The sequence below is a fragment of the Oncorhynchus keta genome, chromosome 32 (assembly GCF_023373465.1).
Source record: "Oncorhynchus keta strain PuntledgeMale-10-30-2019 chromosome 32, Oket_V2, whole genome shotgun sequence".
Classification (NCBI taxonomy): Eukaryota; Metazoa; Chordata; class Actinopteri; order Salmoniformes; family Salmonidae; genus Oncorhynchus; species Oncorhynchus keta.
Genome location: NC_068452.1, coordinates 15,846,569 through 15,867,540, shown reverse-complemented (window position 1 = coordinate 15,867,540; position 20,972 = coordinate 15,846,569). Strand labels below are relative to the sequence as shown.

Below are 20,972 nucleotides of genomic sequence, written 5' to 3'. Positions count from 1 at the left end.
CATCCAACATGCTGTAATAGAAATAACGCAATACTCATAACATTTTTTTTTAAATGGTCCTCCCTCATCTTTAACAGAACCGACTGCCACTGATACACGCAGGCAAACACACCAACACACATACACATACAGCAGGAACACTTGCACACTCTTTGCCACTTTAACTGCCCTACCAAGCAAAAAAGCAGTAACTGCTCATAGCGTGGAACTGAGAAAAATGGCTTTTATTTACCTTGGTTTCACAGTAACTTTATGTAGTTACTGCTAACATGACCCCCATTTTCTCAAAAACACAATACATTAGAGAAAGGATACTTGTCCACATGATTAAGCATGTATTTAATGTAGCAAAAAATTACTAACTCGTTTTCGACCAAATTAGCAATTACTGCCTTTTTGCTTTGTACTGTAGGGCAGACTACCTAAGCCCACAAACATAGGAAGTTAAAGGCTGACCCACTTCTCTTCTGCCAGAGGTTTAATTCAGGTCTTCATACAAACAAGTTGTCAGTGAACACATTTAAAGACAAAAACAACTAGCAGCACTAACTATCTGAGATAAAGTAACAATGCATTGGCAAACCAGCTGCCCTAATAGTAATACAAGTAATATACCAAATTTATATTAAATACAAATAAACTACATGGTATTTTATCATGTAAAATACCATGCAAAAAAATAATTTTGTACCTGCATTATCTGAGCCTTGTGTCATAGTTTGCACGAAGAATAAGTTCAACAGCTCAACTAAAATGTAAATTGAGTGAAAAATGGATTGTTCAAATAGACTTGTTGCTGTAGGTATTCTGCAGCTCATTAATGGTCAAATAGCCGCTACAACTGGGTTCCACTGTCATTGAGGAGGATCTGCCTAGAGCAGCTTCTACTGGCCAGGCATTGTAACTGCTGCTAGGCGCCATGGCAGAGTTAGTCTCAGGATTATGAAGGGGGAGTTGAGGGAGACTCAGGGGATGGTGAGGGCCTGGAGGGATCCCAGCAGGCAGGGAGACTGGTAGGACAAGAGGAGTGGGTGAATGATGGTCAACTAGAGCCACTTCCCTTTCCTTCTTACCCTTTCCTTCCTCCTCCACCTGGTCCTTCCCCTCTACGCTCTCCATGCCGAGACCAGAGTCTGGGCTCTGGGGCTCCCTCTGCAGCCGACCAAGAAGTTCCAAGAGCTCATAGGAGGAGGATGTGGTGGTGGCGTAGAGAGAGCTGTGGTCCCCCTGGTAGGTGAAGTAGATGGGGCAAGACTCGATGCGGAGGCCGCTGGGGTAGAAGTAGCCGATGTTGGAGAAGCAGGAGGACTGGCCGCTGCTGTTCCAGCCATCAGAGGGGGTGTTGGGGTCAGAGTGTAGAAGGAATGCTGCGGTGGTGGAGCTGGTGGAGTCGGTGACGTCCCAGACTTCTGTTCCAGACACCTCCACAGGGGAGATGTCCTCGCCAGGCTGGGCGGTGATGAAGCACTCTGGAGCAAACAAGGGGCTCAGCCATTTCTGCATGGGGAGGGCCAGAGACACACATCAGTATATGGAGCACTGTACAGTGTCACGGTCATGGGTGAAATTTAAAGTTATGCTGATACTTAAGCAAAATGACAAAGGACAAATATTTTACTGCATCTACACTGGCAAGTATCAAGTTTTGAAAGTTGCTGCAAGATCAGTGTGTGTCTGTATCCTTGTTTGTAATACGAGGTGCATACGTGAGTTTATTGGTGTGTGCGTGTGGTAGAGAGAGTGTGTCTATGTCTGTTAATGCGAGGAATTCAAACCAACAGAGAAACCATATCAAGGGGACTATGCTCATGACTAATGTTTTCTTTGGGTTTTTACTGTGGCTGCGAACTTTACTTTTACTGGCAACGAAAGAGACTGTTCCCAACTGTAAGCATCCAATGTAAGTAAGTAGTAAGTAAAGTTCAATAGGGACACAAATGCAGACATTTCCACTCAACCAGGTTCAAGATTATTATATTAGGCTGTCCACTAGGTTTTCGTATCAAGAAAACATTCACGCTAGTGAATAAAGCCACATAGACAGAATTGTATTGGTTCAACAGGTTTCAAGTTTAGCAGGAAGTTGGAGTATTTTCCAGGTACCTGAAAGTTTCCACCGTGGACAGAGTTAAGTGGCTGGAAGTACTTGGCGGGGTCAGGCACATACTGGTGTTTCCTGTAGAGCACCAAAACAACATGGGTTGTAAAATAAACCATCTTGGGTCTGTTCCAGAATTTATCTTGATACTACATAGCCAACCATTATGCAACCAATGATAAAAATCAAGCCCCCGTCATCAACATGGCACAAGACCAAATTAACTCACTGAGCCAAAGGTTGTGGGTCTCACTCCTGATCTGAGCCAACAAGACGCATATAAATCCACCTTTACGCATTACTCACCTATTGTTAATATGTGTTTTGTAGAAGACTAGCAACATGACAATGATGAGAGTGAAAAGCGCACCACTCAACACCAGCCACAAAGCCAGGTCCGGGGACTGCACTGAAACACAGAACGGAAGCATGGGTGGAATATATGTCTCAGAAATGCATCTGGATGCATTTAACATGGGTCGTTAACACAATTTTGTAGACCAGAAAATTAGTTTTATTCCTGTATGGGCCGCATGAACTTCACTATGCACCGACTGTCAGTTTCTCTGGATAGGATAGAGTGTTCTGCATGACCGAACGTACCAAAGGTTGGTGAGACCTCGCCCTCTGATGTCCAGGAGGCAGTCGGGCTCCACTCACTCCAGTGGCTAGAGGCGGGCTGGGTCGGCTTGACTCTCACCCTGATGTGATGAATCCCACTCTCCACCACACCCAGCTCCATCCACGGTTCCTGCTTTGGTCTGGTAAAATTCTTGGCCTCCTGACAGAGACAGACAGGTAGACAAAAATAAGCATAATCACTGCAAAGCTACAAGACTGTCTCAAACTATTCAGGCTGAAATCCTGATTTGAGACGAGTGTGTGTAACTCATAATCGTACTACACCGGCTCTGACGCTCGTCGGATGTGGCAGGGCTTGCAAACCATTACAGACTACAAAGGGAAGCACGGCCGAGAGCTGCCCAGTGACACGAGCCTACCAGACGATGCTCGCTATGCTCGCTTCTATGCTCGCTTCAAGGCAAATAACACTGAAACATGCATGAGAGCACCAGCTGTTCTGGAAGAATGTGTGATCACACTCTCTGCAGCCGATGTCAGTAAGACCTTTAAACAGGTCAACATTCACAAGGCTGCAGGGCCAGACGAATTACCAGGATGTATACTACGAGCATGCGCTGACAAACTAGCAAGTGTCTTCACTGACATTTTCTACTTCTCCCTGTCTGAGTCTGTAATGCCAACATGTTTTAAGTAGACCACCATAGTGCCTGTGCACAAGAACACTGAGGTAACCTTTCTAAATGACTACTGACCCGTAGCACTCACGCCTGTAACCATGAAGTGCTTTGAAAGGCTGGTCATGGCTCACATCAACACCATCATCCCAGAAAACCTAGACCCACTCCAATTTGCATACTGCCCCAACAGATCCACAGATGACGCAATATCCATTGCACTCCACACTTCCCTTTCCCACCTGGACAAAAGGAACACCTATGTGAGAATGCTATTCATTGACTAAGGCTCAGTGTTCAACACCATAGTACCCTCAAAGCTCATCACTAAGCTAAGGACCCTGGGACTAAACAACTGGATTCTGGACTTCCTGACGGGCCGCTCCCAGGTGGTAAGGGTAGGTAACAACACATCCACCACGCTGATCCTCAATACAGAGGCCCCTCAGGGGTGCGTGCTCAGTCCCATCCGTGTACTCCCTGGTCACTCATGGCTACACGGCCAGGCACGACTCCAAAACCATCATTCAATTTGCAGATGAAACAACAGTGGTAGGCCTGTTCACCGACAGCGACGAGACAGACTATATAGGGTAGGAGGTCAGAGACATGGCCGTGTGGTGCCAGGACAACAACCTCTCCCTCAACGTGATCAAGACAAAGGAAATGACTACAGGAAAAAAAGGCAACTCTTTTTAAATGAGGACCAGCTTGTGAAAAGGGAAAAGATTTCATTGCATATTCCTTGGCTGCATGCCCCATCCGCGGAGTTCTCATCGACGGGGCTGCAGTGGAGCATGATTTGTATGGTTGAGAGCTTCAAGGGTTTGACAACCGACGGAGCACCTCCTTGGTGTCCACATCACCAACAAACTAACATGGTCTAAGCACACCAAGATAGTTTGCCTTATCACACAGAGGTGCGATGGCTAAGAGGGGTGCTTCATGACAAAACCAGCAAAGGGAAAGCCTCAGGAAATGACTGAAATCTGGATTTGGCATGGGTTCTCAGATCATCAAACCAGGTTCTACAGCTGCACCAACTCGAGTTGAGCATCCATACTGGTTGCATCACTCCCTGGTATTTGGGCTGGCAACTGCTCGACCTCCGATGAACCACATCACACAGGCACTACAGGCTCACTGTAGTGCGTGTTTGAAAAGAACAACTGGGACACCATCACACAGCACCCTCAACCTCAAGCCTTACAAGTACATTACTGGGTTTTTACTCAGCAAGTTTAAAAGTTAAAGTTTAATATTTGTTTCAAGCTTCCCTGCCATTTTATTGTATTTCCAGGACCTTTGAAGTAAATTTAGCTATACTACAGGCAGTGTCAGAGGAAGGCCTGTTGAAAATTAAAGATTACTGAAAAGCCATTGTCAAAGAATATATTTGTTAGGTTTTCTCTAGCCCCCTACTCATAGAAATTTTTCTGTTCTCCGGCCCTCTGCTACAGCACAGCAAGCAGTAACGGAGTGCCAAGTCTAGGTCCAAGAGGCTTCTAAACAGTTTCTACCCCCAAGCCATAAGACTCCTGAACATCTAGTCAAATGGCTACCCAGACTATTTGCACCACTGCTACTCTCTGTTGTCATCAATGCAGAGCCAGTTTAATAACTCTACCTACATGTACATACTACCTCATTTAAGTGGTGCCCTGGCACATTGACTCTGTATCGGTACTCCCCTGTATATAGTCTCGCTGTTGTTATTTTACTGCTGCTCTTTAATTACTTGTTACTTTTAGCTCTTATTCTTATCCATATTTTTTTGAAATGGCATTGTTGGTAAGTAAGCATTTCACTGTAAGGTTTACACCTGTTGTATTCGGCGCATGTGACTAATAACATTTGATTTGATTAGATTTTGATCATGCTTTGATGTCTATGGAAGTGAAGAATCAGCCAAAAATCACAGCTAAATACTCAGGCACCGGTATTATGCATGACTACCCACTAATCAGATTCACTCTAACTCATTCAGCAGGAATACTGCATATACCACACTTTCACACCCACCCACACAATGGTTTTGTCTCACTCACCCCCCATAGCTGGTCTTCCCTCTTCACCTTCACCTGGAATTCATATGCAAAGATCTTCTTAGACAGCGGACTACCAGCTCTCCAGGTGGCATTTGTCCCATTGATGATGAGCGGGATACCAGGAGGATGCATCTTAACTGTGAGGAAACAGAGGAAGATGTCACAGTCATCTAATGCCATGAAGTGGAAATATAGAGGAGGCGGTTTGGTGAACTAAGACCAGGTGATGAGTAACCATGTCTTGAGACCTGAATACTTAATAATATTGTCATTTAGCAGATGCTTTCCAAAGCAACGTTTACATTGATAGTGGTACATACATTCCGTATTGAATATGTGAATATGGCCCATGCAAGAATCAAACTCTCAAATGAACCAGTGAAGAAGAACAGCTATTTATAGTGAGAGGCTACTCTCGAAGGTACACTAGATAAAAGAGAGCACTGAAAAAGTGGACACTCACTGTGTTCGATAGGTGTGTATTTTATGAGGTTTGCCGCCTCAGACCCGTTACACTCCACCTTAATGCTGGGGAGGTTCTCGTTTGAACTGAAATACTGTAGAGAAACACAGTCAGGAAACAGATTGCATGTTTAATAAAGTAAGAACTCCTTGCATCTGTTCTACATTCATGGAGAATAATTCCAAGGATTCTAACTGTATGTCATTCTCATTTTCACAAGTAGTTACTATAAAATACATTTCACATGATATATTTAGTTCACGTTTGAAAGATACAATAGAAATCAATATACATTGAAAACAATGAAAATTATATGGAAAATAACATATATGTACAATAACATATTGATGGAGAATAACATACTGTATATAATTCTGATTCTGATATCAGGAAAAACTTACATGGCCCTTAAAGACAAAACTGCAGCCTCCAAAAGAATGACCTTCCAAGGGTTTGAGATCACAACCACTCTGGCTATACAAAACAAAATAAATAAAATATTTCACAAGGATGCATTTATACCTCAAAACACAATACAGTCATTTTCTGTATTGCAGTAATAATAAAGACAGACAAAAAAAATATTCCTTACAAAAAATTGTTTTCATAGTCTTCTCTTGTACCGAGGAGCTGGCAGGCCACATCTGGATCTATTCCCGAGCTGTTCCACACACAGGCGATGTTGTTGATGTAGTCATTCACACAAAACAGTCCTTGGAGGGAAAGACAGCAAAGGCAAACCAAAAGGATTATTACTGTATATTAACACTTATCATTTTAAACTCACCAACTTCACAAACTCACCAACTTCACAAATCTGACTTACATTTGTTTTGTTTGTTTTTTTGGGGGGGGGGTGTAAATTCAATCAATAAATCGTGTTTCTCCACAAGGTGCAGGTACTGTTTGCTTTTTATCTGAATGAGTAGGCTGAGAGTAACATGAAGTCACTAGTTACCTTGGAGGTTGTGAGTGAAGCCTGGTGGGACAGACAGCAGGAACAGCAGGTGAAGCATGGACCACATCATTACCGCCCCTGTCTAACTGGAAAACAACAGATGGCATAGATGAAGAAAAGAAGACAAAGAACAATCACTCACAGAGTCTTGGCCATTGCCTCCACTGTTTAAATGTAAAACAAAGATGATGAAAACGTAAGATGAAGAGGCTGTTATAACAAAGCACTGGAACACCAGCAACATTTAGACAGTAAAAATCCTGAGTAACAGTTGCATAGAACAGGAGCAGACACGGCACTGATAAGGGACATCCTGAATTGATTCAGCCCAATACCATTATGACCCACTGTCATCACCTTTGACTGTAGTACATGAAGAGTTTTGGTAGGCACTTAAAGGCAGCAGCAGAAACTCCTCTAGAATCGATATCTATACAGAATACACATTCATCTGACTGATTAATACTGCATGACTTAATGTTGAACTCTCAATGAGAAAACCTTTTGTACCCTTGTCTCCCCAGATGTTGTAGTTTGACAGGTAAAAAACTAGACAGTCTAAACACTATCCTCTTGAGTGCTTGTTGGACAGATTCACCAGATTCACCAGGTTGGCCTGCTTTTCTTCAGCAGGGACAGGGAAGATGGTTAAAATTGATGGGAAGATGGATGGAGCCAAATACAGGACCATTCTGGAAGAAAACCTGATGGAGTCTGCAAAAGACCTGAGACTGGGACGGAGATTTGTCTTCCAACAAGACAATGATCCAAAACATAAAGCAAAATCTACAATGGAATGGTTCAAAAATAAACATATCCAGGTGTTAGAATGGCCAAGTCAAAGTCCAGACCTGAATCCAATCGAGAATCTGTGGAAAGAACTGAAAACTGCTGTTCACAAATGCTCTCCAGCCAACCTCACTGAGCTCGAGCTGTTTTGCAAGGAGGAATGGGAAAAAAATCAGTCTCTCGACGTGCAAAACTGAGAGAGACATACCCCAAGCGACGTACAGCTGTAATCGCAGCAAAAGGTGGCGCTACAAAGTATCAACTTAAGGGGGCTGAATAATTTTGCACGCCCAATTTTTCAGTTTTTGATTTGTTAAAAAAGTTTGAAATATCCAATAAATGTCGTTCCACTTCATGATTGTGTCCCACTTGTTGTTGATTCTTCACAAAAAAACTGTTTTATATCTTTATGTTTGAAGCCTGAAATGTGGCAAAAGGTCGCAAAAGTTCAAGGGGGCCGAATACTTTCGCAAGGCAATGTATATACAGTATGATGAAATGTCACATACGCTGGATAGGTGCAGTGAAATGTATTGTTTTACAGAGTCAGCCATAGTAATTAGGGTTAAGTATCTTGCACAATGGCACGTCAACAGATTTTGCACCTTGTTGGCTTGAGTATTCAAACCAGCGACCTTCATTGTGGCTCAACACTCTAACCGCTAGGCTACCTGCCGTCCTAAGGATTAGTTTTAAATTACTACATTCGGTGATGCGGATGACACCTTGATGATAACAAGAACGATACGGGGATAGACACTCAATGATAATTTGGCTTTATATATATATATATATATATATATATATATATATATATATATATATATATATATATATATATAAAAAAAAAAATTAGTCTAAGTTGAATCTTAGAGAGTAAGTGCTAATGCACATGTAAACAAATAGGTATTCAACCTCTTCAGACTTACCCTCTTAGTCAGGGTCGACGTGTCAGCACAGTCCTCATTCTGTTCTCCTACTTTCTTTGCTCTGTTTTGACTATTTGACTTGTGCAGATGCTCTCTCCTCTCTGTCTCCTTAGCCTCAGGTCTCTGTCTGTCTGTCTCTCCCTTTGTGACTGTCTCTCTTTGTGCCTCTAGCGCTCTCTCTCTGACTTTCTGTCTCTATCATTCTCTCCTGCTCCTTAACGCTTATCGCTCTCTTACTCTCTCTCTCCCTCCCTCTCGATTGAAGTGCCCAATGACATTTCATGGTGACACACGTAACCACAACCTCTCGCTAAGGCTGACATTTGCCTGTGTCTTGCAGGAAGCCACACAAAACACTGAAGATAAAAAAAAGTATAATTACCATTCTCTACAACAGTGTTTATCAACCTTGGTCCTGGGGACTCAAAGGCTTGCCCATTTTTGTTTTTGCCCTAGCACTCGCACACCTGTTTCAAATTAAAGGCATGAAGACGGGTTGATTACTTAAATTAAGTGCAATAGTGCTTAGTCCAAAACAAAGATGTGGTAGCCCTTCCTAGGACCAGGATTGAGAAACACTTCTCTACAACACATACTCTACAAGCAAAGCCATTAGGGCCCTGAGCCCCGTTATGTGTTAAGGTATAAATAGTGAATACACCGCATCCTGTTTCAGTCGAGCACCAGTAAAGTAGGCTAGAACAGAGACGCACGTTTACACTGACATTGCGTTGGAGAGGCAGTTGCAGCGCGTTCTGTGTGGTGCATACGTTGGATTGCACTTCTCGAGCGTATGCCTCAAACTGTATGCGTAGACAGCTTGACAGAAATGGTAGCATAAGGTGAATGTTGAACTTTTGTTGCACACATAACCAGATGATGTAACATCCGGGGTGTAGTGGGTGAGAAGTCAGGCGCAGGAAGCAGAGAGTTCAGCGTAGTGCTATACTTTTTAATGCACAAAAACGGTGACCGTAAGCCAACCCCACGAAACACAGGCCGCACACCAAAACAAATGCCCCAAACACGGGGGACTTAAACAGTCCAGCAAAACCCACGAAAATGGGAAAACCGTAACTCACAGACGTGCACACAAGTACACCAAACAATTCCAAACCAGGCCTGCTGGTAAATAAAGCCCGACTAATCTGCCTAAAACACAAACAGTTGAAACAAATAAACAGAAAGGGGAAAAGGGATCAGTGGCAGCTAGTAGGCCGGTGACGACGACCGCCGAGCGCCACCCGAACAGTAAGGGGAGCCACCTTCGGTAGGAGTCGTGACAGTACCCCCCCTGACGCGCGGCTCCTGCAGCGCGCTGACACTGGCCTCGAGGGCGACCCGGAGGGCGAGGTGCAGGTCGATCCGGATGGAGGTGATGGAAATCCCTCAACAGTAACGGGTCCAAGATGTCCCCCACCGGTACCCAGCACCTCTCTTCCGGACAATACCCCTCCCAGTCCACGAGGTACTGCAGACCCCTCACCCGGCGTCTCGAGTCCAGAATGGCCCGTATAGTGTACGCCGGGGACCCCTCGATGTCCAGACGGGGTGGAGGGACCTCCGGCACCTCACCGTCCTGCAGGGGACCAGCTACCACCGGCCTGAGGAGAGACACATGAAACGAGGGGTTAATATGATAATTGATAGGGAGTTGTAATCTATAAACACACCTCGTTTATCCTCCTCAGGACTTTGAAGGGCCCCACACACTGCGGTCCCAGCTTCCGGCAGCGCAAGCTGTGGGGTAGGTTTCGGGTCGAGAGCCAGACCCTGTCCCCCGGTACAAACACGGGGGCCTCACTGCGGTGGCGGTCAGCACTCCTCTTCTGCCATCCACTGGCTTGTTTGAGGGATTCCTGGACGGCTCTCCAGGTCTCATTGGAGAGCTGCACCCACTCCTCCACCGCAGGTGCCTCGGTCTGACTCGGATGCCAAGCTGCCAGGACCGGCTGGTAGTCCAACACACATTGAAATGGTGATAGGTTCGTTGAGGAGTGACGGAGTGAGTTCTGGGCCAACTCCACCCATGGGACGTACCTAGACCACTCCCCTGGCCGGTCCTGGCAATACGACCGCAGAAACCTACCCACCTCCTGGTTCACTCTCTCCACCTGCCCATTACTCTCGGGGTGATAACCGGAGGTCAGGCTGACCGAGACCCCCAGACGCTCCATAAACGCCCTCCATACCCGGGATGTGAACTGGGGACCCCGATCAGAGATGATGTCGTCCGGCACCCCCTAGTGCCGGAAGACGTGGGTAAATAGTGCCTCCGCAGTCTGTAGGGCTGTAGGGAGACGGCAGGACTTAGAAAACCGATCCACAACAACCAAGACCGTAGTGTTCCCCTGAGAAGGGGGGAGATCGGTCAGGAAATCCACTGATAAGTGAGATCATGGCCGTTGTGGAACGGGGAGGGGTTGTAACTTCCCTCTAGGAAGGTGCACACCGAACAGGAAGAGACATAAAACCTAACGTCCCTAGCCAAGGTGGACCACCAATACTTCCCCCTGAGGCCCCGCACTGTCCTCGCCACATCAGGATGACCCAAAGAGGGTAGTGTGTGAGCCCACCAAATCAGTTGGTCACGAACACCAAGCGGCACGTACTTACGACCAGCCGGACACTGAGGAGGTGCAGGTTCCGCCCGTAACGCCCGCTCGATGTCCGAGTCCACCTCCCATACCACTGGTGCCACCAGCCTTGACGCTGGAAGGATGGGAGTAGGCTCGCTGGACCGATCCTCTGTGTCATAGAGACGGGACAGCGTGTCGGCCTTCATGTTCAAGGAGCCTGGTCTATAAGCCAGAGTGAACCTGAATTGGGTGAAGAACATGGCCCACCTTGCCTGACGCGGATTCAGTCTCTTAGCTGCCCGGATATACTCCAGATTCTGGTGGTCGGTCCAGATGAGAAAAGGGTGCTTAGCCTCCTCAAGCCAGTGTCTCCACACCCTCAGGCCCTTTACCACTGCTAACAACTCCCGGTCCCCCACATCATAGTTACGCTCTGCCGGACTGAGCTTCCTCGAAAAGAAAGTGCAAGGGCGGAGTTTTGGTGGCGTACCCGAGCGGACACGTCCACCTCCACTATGAAAGCTAGAGAGGGGTTCGGGTGCGCCAACACGAGTGCATCTGTGAACAGCGCCTTCAACCTAATTGAAGGCTCTGTCAGCCTCTGCCGACCACCGCAAACGCACCGGCCAGTGAGGTAATGGGGGCCGCTACCTGGCCAAAACCCCGGATAAACCTCTGGTAGTAATTGGCAAGCCCTAAGAACCGCTGCACCTCCTTCACCGTGGTTGGAGTCGGCCAATTACGCACGGCCTTAATGCGGTCACATTCCATCACCACCCCCGAGGTGGAAATGCGATAACCCAGGAAGGAGACGGCTCGTTTGGAGAACACACACTTCTCAGCCTTGACGTATAGGTCATGCTCCAGCAGTCTACCAAGCACCTAGCGCACCAAAGACACATGCGCAGCGCGGGTGGAGGAATAGATCAGAATATCGTCGATATAGACAACCACGCCCTGCTCGTGCAGGTCCCTGAGAATCTCGTCTACAAAGGATTGAAATATGGCTGGAGCATTATTTAACCCATACGGCATGACGAGGTCCTCATAGTGGCCCGATATGGTACTAAACGCGGTTTTCCACTCATCTCCATCCCGAATACGCACCAGACTATACGCGCTCCTGAGGTCCAGTTTTGTGAAAAACTGTGCTCCGTGAAATGATTCCACTGCCGTAGCGATGAGAGGTATTGTCGATGAGGTGGTAATTTAGTCGCCCTCTTCTTACTGAAAGCGATAGCCAAATCAGCATATTCAGGGGGAATGCGCACAGTGGAAACCTGGTCTGGACTCTCCGCCGAAGTGGCACCGATGGAACCTCCCATACACCTCCTTGAACACTCCTCTGACCACCCCTGGAGAACCCCCCTGTCTCCATGAAATCCTAGGATTGTGACTAGCCAGCCAGGGAACCCCCAGCACCACTGGAAACGCAGGTGAATCGATAAGGAAGAGACTAATCCGCTCCTTATGATTCCCCTGCATCACCATGTCCAGTGGAACCGTGGCCTCCCTGACCAACCCTGACCCTAATGGCCGGCTATCTAGGGAGTGCACGGGGAAGGGTGAATCTATCGGCACTAGCGGAACACCCAGCTTGATGGCGAGTCCACGATCCATAAAATTCCCAGCTGTGCCTGAATCGACTAGTGCCTTATGCTGGGAAGAGGGAGAAAGGTTAAGAAACAAAATCAAGACAAACATGTGACAAATTCTGGGTGAGTTTGGTGCTGACCTGGGGTGACCGAGAAGTGTTCCGCCTGCACTCTCGACTCCCAGACGGGCCACCCCAGCACCGATCGGCCGTGTGTCCTCTCCGACCATTGCTGGTGCAGAAGGAGCCTCCTCCTCCAGTACCCCTCGGCACGGCCCCCCTAACTCCATAGGAATGAGAGCGGGAGTGCTAGGTGGTGGAACGGACAGGACCCTCTCCGAACGCCTGCGGGCAGCCAGCAGATTGTCCAGCCAGATAGACATGTCTATTAGTTCGTCAGGGGAGAGAGCGGCATCCCCGACGTGCTAGCTCCCTCGGGACTTCCTCCCGGAGACTACACAGGTAGTGGTCTATCAGGGCCCTGTCGTTCCACCCAGCCCCAGCGGCCAAGGTCCGGAAACCCAACAGCGAAATCCTGCGCGCTCCTCTTCTCCTGCCTAAGATGGAACAGTCGCTCATCTGGGTAGTGCTCCTTCGCAGAGTCTGGGCCATTCCAGACCGCGTTGGCCCACTCCAGAGCACGACCCGTCAGGCAGGAGACGAGGACACTCACACTCTCCTCCCCCGAGGGAGTTGGCCTCACGGTCGCCAGATACAGTTCAAGTTGGAGCAAAAACCCCTGACACCAGCAGCCGCTCCATCATAATCCCTCGGGAGCGCAAGACGGAGAGCGCCGGAGCCGGATGCGGAGGGAGGAGAAGGTGGATCCATCGACCAGAGGTGCAGAGAGGAGACCACTCCTCTCCCATCGGTCCATTCTCTCCATCATCTGATCCATCGCCGATCCTATCCGATGGAGGACGGTGGTATGATGGAGGACAAGTTCCTCCATCGATGGAAGGGGGTTGGCAGCTGCTCCTGCTGACTCCATCAGGTGGTGCGGCATTCTGTAACACCTGGGGTGTAGTGGGGGAGAAGTCAGACTCAGGAAGCAGAGTTCAGGGTAGTGCTATACTTTTTAATGCACAAAAACGGTGAACATAAGCCAAGCCCACGAAACACAGGGCGCACACCAAAACAAATGCCCCAAACATGGGGGACTTAAACAGTCCAGCAAAACCCACGAAAATGGGAAAACCGTAACTTACAGACGTGCACACAAGTACTCCAAACAATCCCAAACCAGGCCTGCTGGTAAATAAAGCCCGACTAATCAGCCTAAAACACAAACAGGTGAAACGAATAAACAGAAAGCGGAAAAGGGAATACACTACATTTAGACGTGTTAAAATAAATAATGGTTTTCCAATATACTGTATATCACTCATGAATGCAAGTCAGGTCACAAAAATGTTTCAATCAAGTAGTAAATGGATAATGGAGTCAAAAGATCCTTGTGAAAGTCAATAAAATGCAGAAGTAGAAATGGCAATAGAAAGATGAAGAAGATGAGTTAGTATTTTATGATGAGTTAGTATGACAAAGCAAAGGTCATTTTGTAGCCATAGAAAGACAGGCCTTTTCCTCATAGAAGGAGTATTTGTTTGTCTATGGTGTCATGCAGAAGGTCTTGGCAGGCACCTGTGACAGTGTCAGATCTCCAGCATGATACCCATTTCCTCCATTGTTGGATTTCTTTCACATACTTACATGTTATGCGACCTACAAAACAACATAAGCAATAGGTAGATAGCTATTTTATGTCACACGGTTACATGAAATGCTTTGTATCAATCAATGTAGTGGATTGAATTTGTTATGAAAATGAAAATCATCCATTCATCATAGTAACCGATGGAAACCTCTACTTGTTACAACATTACAAAAAGCATGCTGTAGTAGATGCTTAGCACATTGAGATGAACAGGTCCTGTGAAGTGTATCTGCACATCTCAACTCATGCTTTATCTTTTGGTACAGGAGTGCATTGTGAAACACTCTTTATGTGAACGGTGAGGAACAAAGCATTCAATAAACAAAGTGAAGTTCAGGCTTGTGTCGCAACAACTGCCTGTTTGTTCACAGAATGCAAGTTAATGCGTTGGTTTGGCCATGATGGCACTTTGACACCATCAGATATATGGGCTCTAGCTGAGTACTTTTCACTCTGCAGCATGGGTTAGGGAGGCTTGCAGAAGAGTGGTGGGGGGTGGGGTAGGTGACACACATGACGCTTGTTGAAAGGTCAGAGTCCGCTTTGTGACGGGAAGTTGGTGCGAGGCCTCAGTGTTATGTGCAGTTTGTGTAGAAGCAATAAGAAAAACAATCTCCATCTGTAGACCACAGGAGGGACAGGGGTACAGGGGCTGTGGTGTGTAAAGGGAGAAGGTGAGAATAATGTTTTGTAAAGTGAAGGTGTACCATCACAACACCTCTGACACTTTACTTACTTTTGATTTATTTTTCGACTATGTGTTTGTCCATGTATGTATCTGTTAATCAATGCATTTCTATGGGCTAATAGCAGTAAAGCCAAATTCAATGTTTGATCAAAAAAAAAAAAATTAATTGATAACTAGATACATAAAATTCGAAATCAAATAGCTAAATGATCATTGGTAAGACCATCTTAAAACAATTCCATGTTAGCTTAGTGGAACGTTTTTTGTAATTACTCTAAATGGGGCCTATCATTCTAATCAGATTGAAATCATATCCTAAGCTCCAAAATGAGTAATTTGGTGTTCAAACATTTCATTTTAGAAATGATATAATTGTATGACTAATTGGTTTCTATTCTTAGAATTGAGTGAAAAGTCACAGCTGGGCTTAAGCTTTTAATTCAAGGCCACATAATGAAAGTGTTTGTGACACCCATGCCCACAATTGCTGAAAATAAGATACACTATATATACACACAAAAGTATGTAGACACCTTTCAAATGAGTGGATATTTCAGCCACAGGTGTATAAAATCAAGCACACAGCCATGCAATCTCCATAGACAAACATTGGCAGTAGAATGGCCTTACTGAAGAGCTCAGTAACGTTCAACGTTGCACCGTCATAGGATGCCACCTCTCCAACAAGTCAGTTTGTAAAATGTCTGCCCTGCTCCGGTCAACTGTAAGTGTTGTTATTGTGAAGTGGGGCCCTGTCGTTCCACCCAGCCCCAGCGGCCAAGGTCCGGAAACCCAACGCGAAATCCTGCACGCTCCTCTTCTCCTGCCTAAGATGGAACAGTCGCTCATCTGGGTAGTGCTCCTACGGCTCAGCCGCGAAGTGGTAGTCTTACGTGGAGTGGAACAGGGGAACCCAAGAGCAGACTCAGACATGGAAACTGGGATGAAGTAACCAATGCGGGTTGCTGGAAAACTAGGGTTGCTGGAAACCATGTGCTGTTACGACAGATGAGTGAGGAGGTGTGGAGTCAGGCGCAGAGAGCAAAAAATGTGGGGGGAAAAACACGCTTTAATGTCTCGGATAAATAACATGAACAAAAGTAGGAAAACAAATGAACAGAAATATAAAACGGACAGCGTGAAACCCAAAATACACTCAAACAAAGAACAGATGAACAAGCCTGCACGAAACAGAAGCGGGCTGAACAAACTATATATAACCCTACCCTAACAACCAAACAAGAAACAGGTGCTACCAATCAGACAAAACCAAAGGAACACAGAACAACGGATCGGTGATAGCTAGTAGACCGGCGACGACGACCGCCGAGCGCCACCCGAACAAGAAGGGGAGTCACCTTCGGTAATATTTGTGACAGGTGCAGAGACCGAGACTGGAGCAAGAGGGGTTGAGACAGGGTAAGCAGGTCTGGAGGGGAATCCAAGGGAGTAGTAGAGTGGGGAATCCAGGACAGAGTAGCAGGATGATGAGACGTGGGTCTGGAGACAAGGACCAGAGTCAGAGCAGGCAGAACTGTAGCGGAGAGGAAAACAGCGTCAGGCAAGGAAAACAGGCACAACGGGATAACAGGATCTGAATAGTAACAAACGGCTAGAAAAGTAGACTGACTGAGCAGAGATTACTATCTGGCAGCGTGGAAATGGCAGGGCTGAGTATTTGTAGAGGTCTTGATTATGGAACAGGTTGCAGCTGGAGGGGATCTGCTCTGACTCTAGCACACCTGCCTCCGCCCACACAATCACACACACACACACAGAGAGGGAGAGGGAGAGAGTACCAGGGGAGTGGCGGCAGGTCAAGGAGACACAGGATGAGAGCAGTTGAGGGCGTTGCAGGAGCAGATGTGACAGGTAGGCCACACAAGCTCACAGAATGGGACCGCCGAGTGAGGAAGCACGTAAAAATAATTTGTTCTCAGTTGCCACACTCACTACCGAGTTCCAAACTACCTCTGGAAGCAACATCAGCACAATAACTGCTCATTGTGAGCTTCATGAAATTAGTTTACATAACCGAGCAGCCGCGCAGGCTAAGCCCCTTAGTTCCAGTGAAGGGAAATCTTAATGCTACAGCATACAATTACATTCTAGACAATTCTGTGATTCCAACTTTCCCCCAGTTTGGGGGAAGGCCCTTTCCTGTTTCAGCATGACAATGCCCCCGCCCACAAGCAAGGTCCTTACAGAAATGGTTTGTCGAGATCGGTGTGGAAGAAATTGACAGGCCTGCACAGAGCCTTGACCTCAACTCCATCGAACACCTTTGGGATGAATTGGAACACAGACTGTGAGCTAGGCCTAATCACCCAACATCAGTGCCCAACCTCACTAATGCTCTTGTGGCTGAATGGAAGCAAGTCCCTGCAGCAATGTTCCTACATCTAGTGGAAAGCCTTCCCAGAAGAGTGGAGTCTGTTATAGCAGCAAAGGGGGGACCAACTTCATATTAATGCCCATGAATTTGGAATGAGATGTTCAACGAGCAGGTGTCCACATACTTTTGGTCATGTAGTGTACTTTAAAAAAATATATTGTAAAGATTGTAGAGTGGTTTTGAACCAGCAACCTTGCCAGATATTGCATTTAGATTAATAAAAAATATGAATTATAATTTAATTATAATAGATATACAGTTCATCAAAAGCTAATTTCCCTAATTTGACACCACAGTCAAGAAATATGTAAGAGTAACATGACGCACAACCCCCCCCCCACACTAAATGTCAGAAGCAGAAAGGGGAACATGATCTGTTGAGATGTATTACTGACAATTACTGACATCTCAGGATTCCTTCCACTGGGCTCGGTATGACAGCTTATTTACTGTTGTTGAGTGAGTGAGGTGAGTCAGTATAAAAAAAAAACGCTTATCCTCTAAAGCCCCAGTATGAATCATCTCTATAGTCTCTAGACTGAACACAACAAATATAGAGATATGGTTGTGACAAAAAGACAGTTTCTGTGTTTTTTGTTGTTGAAACCACGTTAGTGATGCTGCCACTTTGCATTAGTCTGCTACTTGTTCACTGTAAAAAGACAGCCGAGACAAAAATCCCCTGCAACCATTATCATCTTTTGAGCTTTTTAATTTTTTTCCTGTTTCGTTCATTCCATCAGTTTCTTATTCTTATTCTTATTCGTAGTGGGTTCGATTCCCGGGACCACCCATACGTAGAATGTATGCACACATGACTGTAAGTCGCTTTGGATAAAAGTGTCTGCTAAATGGCATATCATTTAAGCAACTTCATTGATAATATGGTCAGGTGGATTATAGCTACTTGCATGTACATTTGAGACTTGAGCACAGATTAAGTAAAAATGTACTTCAATATTACTTCCAAATGTACTTGAAGAATACTACAAAGCCGCTACTACAACTTTCCAACCTTAAACAAAACCTTGGTTGATGTGGTAACCACCTAATTGTGGTTTATGTCATATTCTTTTGTTGGTAAAATTGAATTTCCATTTTACAGTTTTATCTGAATATTGATAGATGCTGGTTTAACCGACAATCACATTCAGTGGGTTTCAGTACTATGAGTAGATTTTTTGATGACAGCTATGAATCCCCTCAGAAGTGAGTTCTACAATACACAGAACATCAGGTAACTAAGTTGAGGGATGCTGTTCTACTTTTATTGCGGTAAAAGAGAGATCATGAACTCGTGTCTACATACAAATGTGTTGGAATGTGTTTAGAGGTCAGGAGATGGGTTGCTTTTGTAGTTTTGAGAGTTTGTGACAATGTTTGTGTGTGTATGCTTGTGCGTGTGTGTGTATGCTTGTGCATTGTGTGTGAATGTGAGACGGAACATACCAGAAAGGGTTTGTAAAGGCTTGCATGTAGATATATGAGTAAAAAGATATTTGAATAATGTGGAGGGTGCATGGGCGCTGCGGTGAGGGTGTGAAATGGCCACTGCACCCTGGCCTCATTTAGACCACTTGTTCTCTATTGCCTTTAGCGCCTTGTTCAACTTCTGGTTCACAATGTTTCTTTCTGTCCATTTCACTATGAAAGAACAAATAAAAGGAGGAAGAATGAAAACGGGGTTTGAGTATAAGTGGATGTAGCAAGGATAGAGCTATTTGTCATATCATTGGCAGTAGTTATCAAACGAGTGGTATTTATTATTAGCCTATTAGCTTATTATCAAGCTATTATCTAGCTTATTATCAAAGCATATTATGAATAATGTAGCACTATTTGTAGTACTACTAGGAGTGGTGGTAGTAGTAGTGGTAGTAATAGTTGCTGATATAGCAATAAGTGGCATTAGCAGCAGGTCACCCACCACTGTCATCAGTCCTGCGGCCGTACCAACGCTGGGCGTCTATAGGAGGGGCGGGCAAGGGGTGACCGATGTAGGAGTCTTTTATCAGGGACGTCCACACCGGAGGAGCTCCTGGGAAGAATAGAATAGAAACATGGACAGGAAAAGAAAAGAACATGAGCATTAGACAGAGGAACCGTAATCCTTGACTGTATATGTGCTCATAATTCACTTTGCAACACTGACCTGGAAAGATGTTGGTGCGCAGACAGTGTCCCAGGCTGTGGTAGGAGCAATGGGGAGGGACGAAGGCTGACCCTTTGTCAGTATAGTGAGGCAGCACGAGAAGAGGAACCTCCGGGCATGCTAAAACTCTCACCTCCAACACACACACAGTTGCAAAAACATAATTCAGAGCTCTGTAGTGCATAGGTTATGGTGGAATACCAAGTTTTGGGATAGAAACTGAATTATACCATCCCTCTCCAACGCTACTGACCTGCGGCTTGTCTCCAACTGTTGTCTCCGGCTGGCCAGTGGAGGTCATTGCCTTGACTAACAAACAAGAGGTGTCGAGGATTCTTGGTCATGTAAGCAGAGAACAGAACTAAAGAATGCACTGCCTGACCACAAGTATTCTTGTTGTTGGTACAGTCCTGTAGGTTTCCCATGTCAACATTCACTGCCCAGTGTTCCATCAAAAGATGCAGCATTATAAGCTCCTTCATAAAACATCTAAAACACAAACATTTGGGCAACCATGAGCCATAAACAAATCAACATATGCTAATGCTTAAATAGAGATAATACACTTTTCTCGACGTATAGTAATTGTTTGGCAGAGTATTGGCTTTCAATGGGACTATTAGGCACTGAAAAGGTTTAGTGTGAACTCAGAGAATTATACTGTGCTGCCCTCCCGCGAATAAGATTACTTTTGCAGTTGACAAGTGCGTCTACTTTCAAAATCGTCCATTTACAGAACACTGGGACGCTGAAGGTCTAGTCCTATTTATTATTTTACACAAGTGTCCGCATTAGCGTTCAAATTTCATCTTATTTTTCAAATGTCGTCTTACCCTCATTGGGATATAGCCTAAACCAAAACTCGAGCTGAACCAAACCAGAAAAATGTGACAACCTTATTTTCCTGGCATGAATTCGTTGTAGCTGGGTCAGGTGGGCTACAATAACCATCGTTGGCAAATTTAATTATCACATGTCAGGCGCATTGCATAGAATGTCTGTAAGTGCGAAATTATATTTTGGGAAAAGTACAGCCTAAATATACTTGCATCTCTGCTTCGATTCAGAGCCTCAGTCACTGTGTAGTTTTGCGATCCTGCGGCTAACCTTACCTCAATAAATTCGATTTTTCTGAACCCCACGCATCGTCCAATCAGGGTGAAGAGTAACACGTTATCTGGATAATGTTCTAATTATCCTTAGAAGGTAGTCACGTGAAGGGGGCTCCGATACAGCTTAGAGCGCATTACCTGACATTTGAACTCCATACTCAAGAGCTAAAGGTCACTCGGTTATCAAATATAAC

At 45.6% G+C, this 20,972-nt stretch overlaps 2 protein-coding genes across 5 annotated transcripts; both read right to left on the bottom strand.

Moving 5' to 3' along the window:
• Nucleotides 1–310: 310 nt before the first annotated feature.
• Nucleotides 311–8,837, bottom strand: LOC118365162 (interleukin-2 receptor subunit beta-like). 2 transcript variants are annotated; one of them, XM_035747130.2, is made up of 10 exons: nucleotides 8,545–8,837; nucleotides 6,827–6,908; nucleotides 6,461–6,581; nucleotides 6,270–6,342; nucleotides 5,869–5,962; nucleotides 5,406–5,542; nucleotides 2,702–2,879; nucleotides 2,405–2,507; nucleotides 2,104–2,176; nucleotides 311–1,497 (listed from the first exon to the last, which is right to left on the bottom strand). In XM_035747130.2, the coding sequence occupies exons 2-10, from the start codon at nucleotides 6,894–6,896 to the stop codon at nucleotides 781–783; spliced, it is 1,566 nt and encodes a 521-aa protein (XP_035603023.1). In that variant the 5' UTR covers nucleotides 6,897–6,908; nucleotides 8,545–8,837; the 3' UTR covers nucleotides 311–780. The 2 variants fall into 2 exon arrangements, with proteins under 2 accessions (XP_035603023.1, XP_035603022.1); XM_035747129.2 differs by having other exon boundaries at nucleotides 6,827–6,912; nucleotides 8,545–8,835.
• A 9,031-nt stretch (nucleotides 8,838–17,868) lies between these two features.
• LOC118364721 (testis-expressed protein 33-like) lies at nucleotides 17,869–20,948 on the bottom strand. Of its 3 annotated transcripts, none has more exons than XM_035746417.2 (5): nucleotides 20,779–20,948; nucleotides 19,920–20,155; nucleotides 19,667–19,799; nucleotides 19,442–19,552; nucleotides 17,869–19,158 (listed from the first exon to the last, which is right to left on the bottom strand). In XM_035746417.2, the coding sequence occupies exons 2-5, from the start codon at nucleotides 19,965–19,967 to the stop codon at nucleotides 19,079–19,081; spliced, it is 372 nt and encodes a 123-aa protein (XP_035602310.1). In that variant the 5' UTR covers nucleotides 19,968–20,155; nucleotides 20,779–20,948; the 3' UTR covers nucleotides 17,869–19,078. The 3 variants fall into 3 exon arrangements, with proteins under 3 accessions (XP_035602310.1, XP_035602312.1, XP_035602311.1); XM_035746419.2 differs by having other exon boundaries at nucleotides 19,920–19,975; XM_035746418.2 differs by lacking the exon at nucleotides 20,779–20,948 and adding an exon at nucleotides 20,500–20,735.
• Nucleotides 20,949–20,972: the final 24 nt, after the last annotated feature.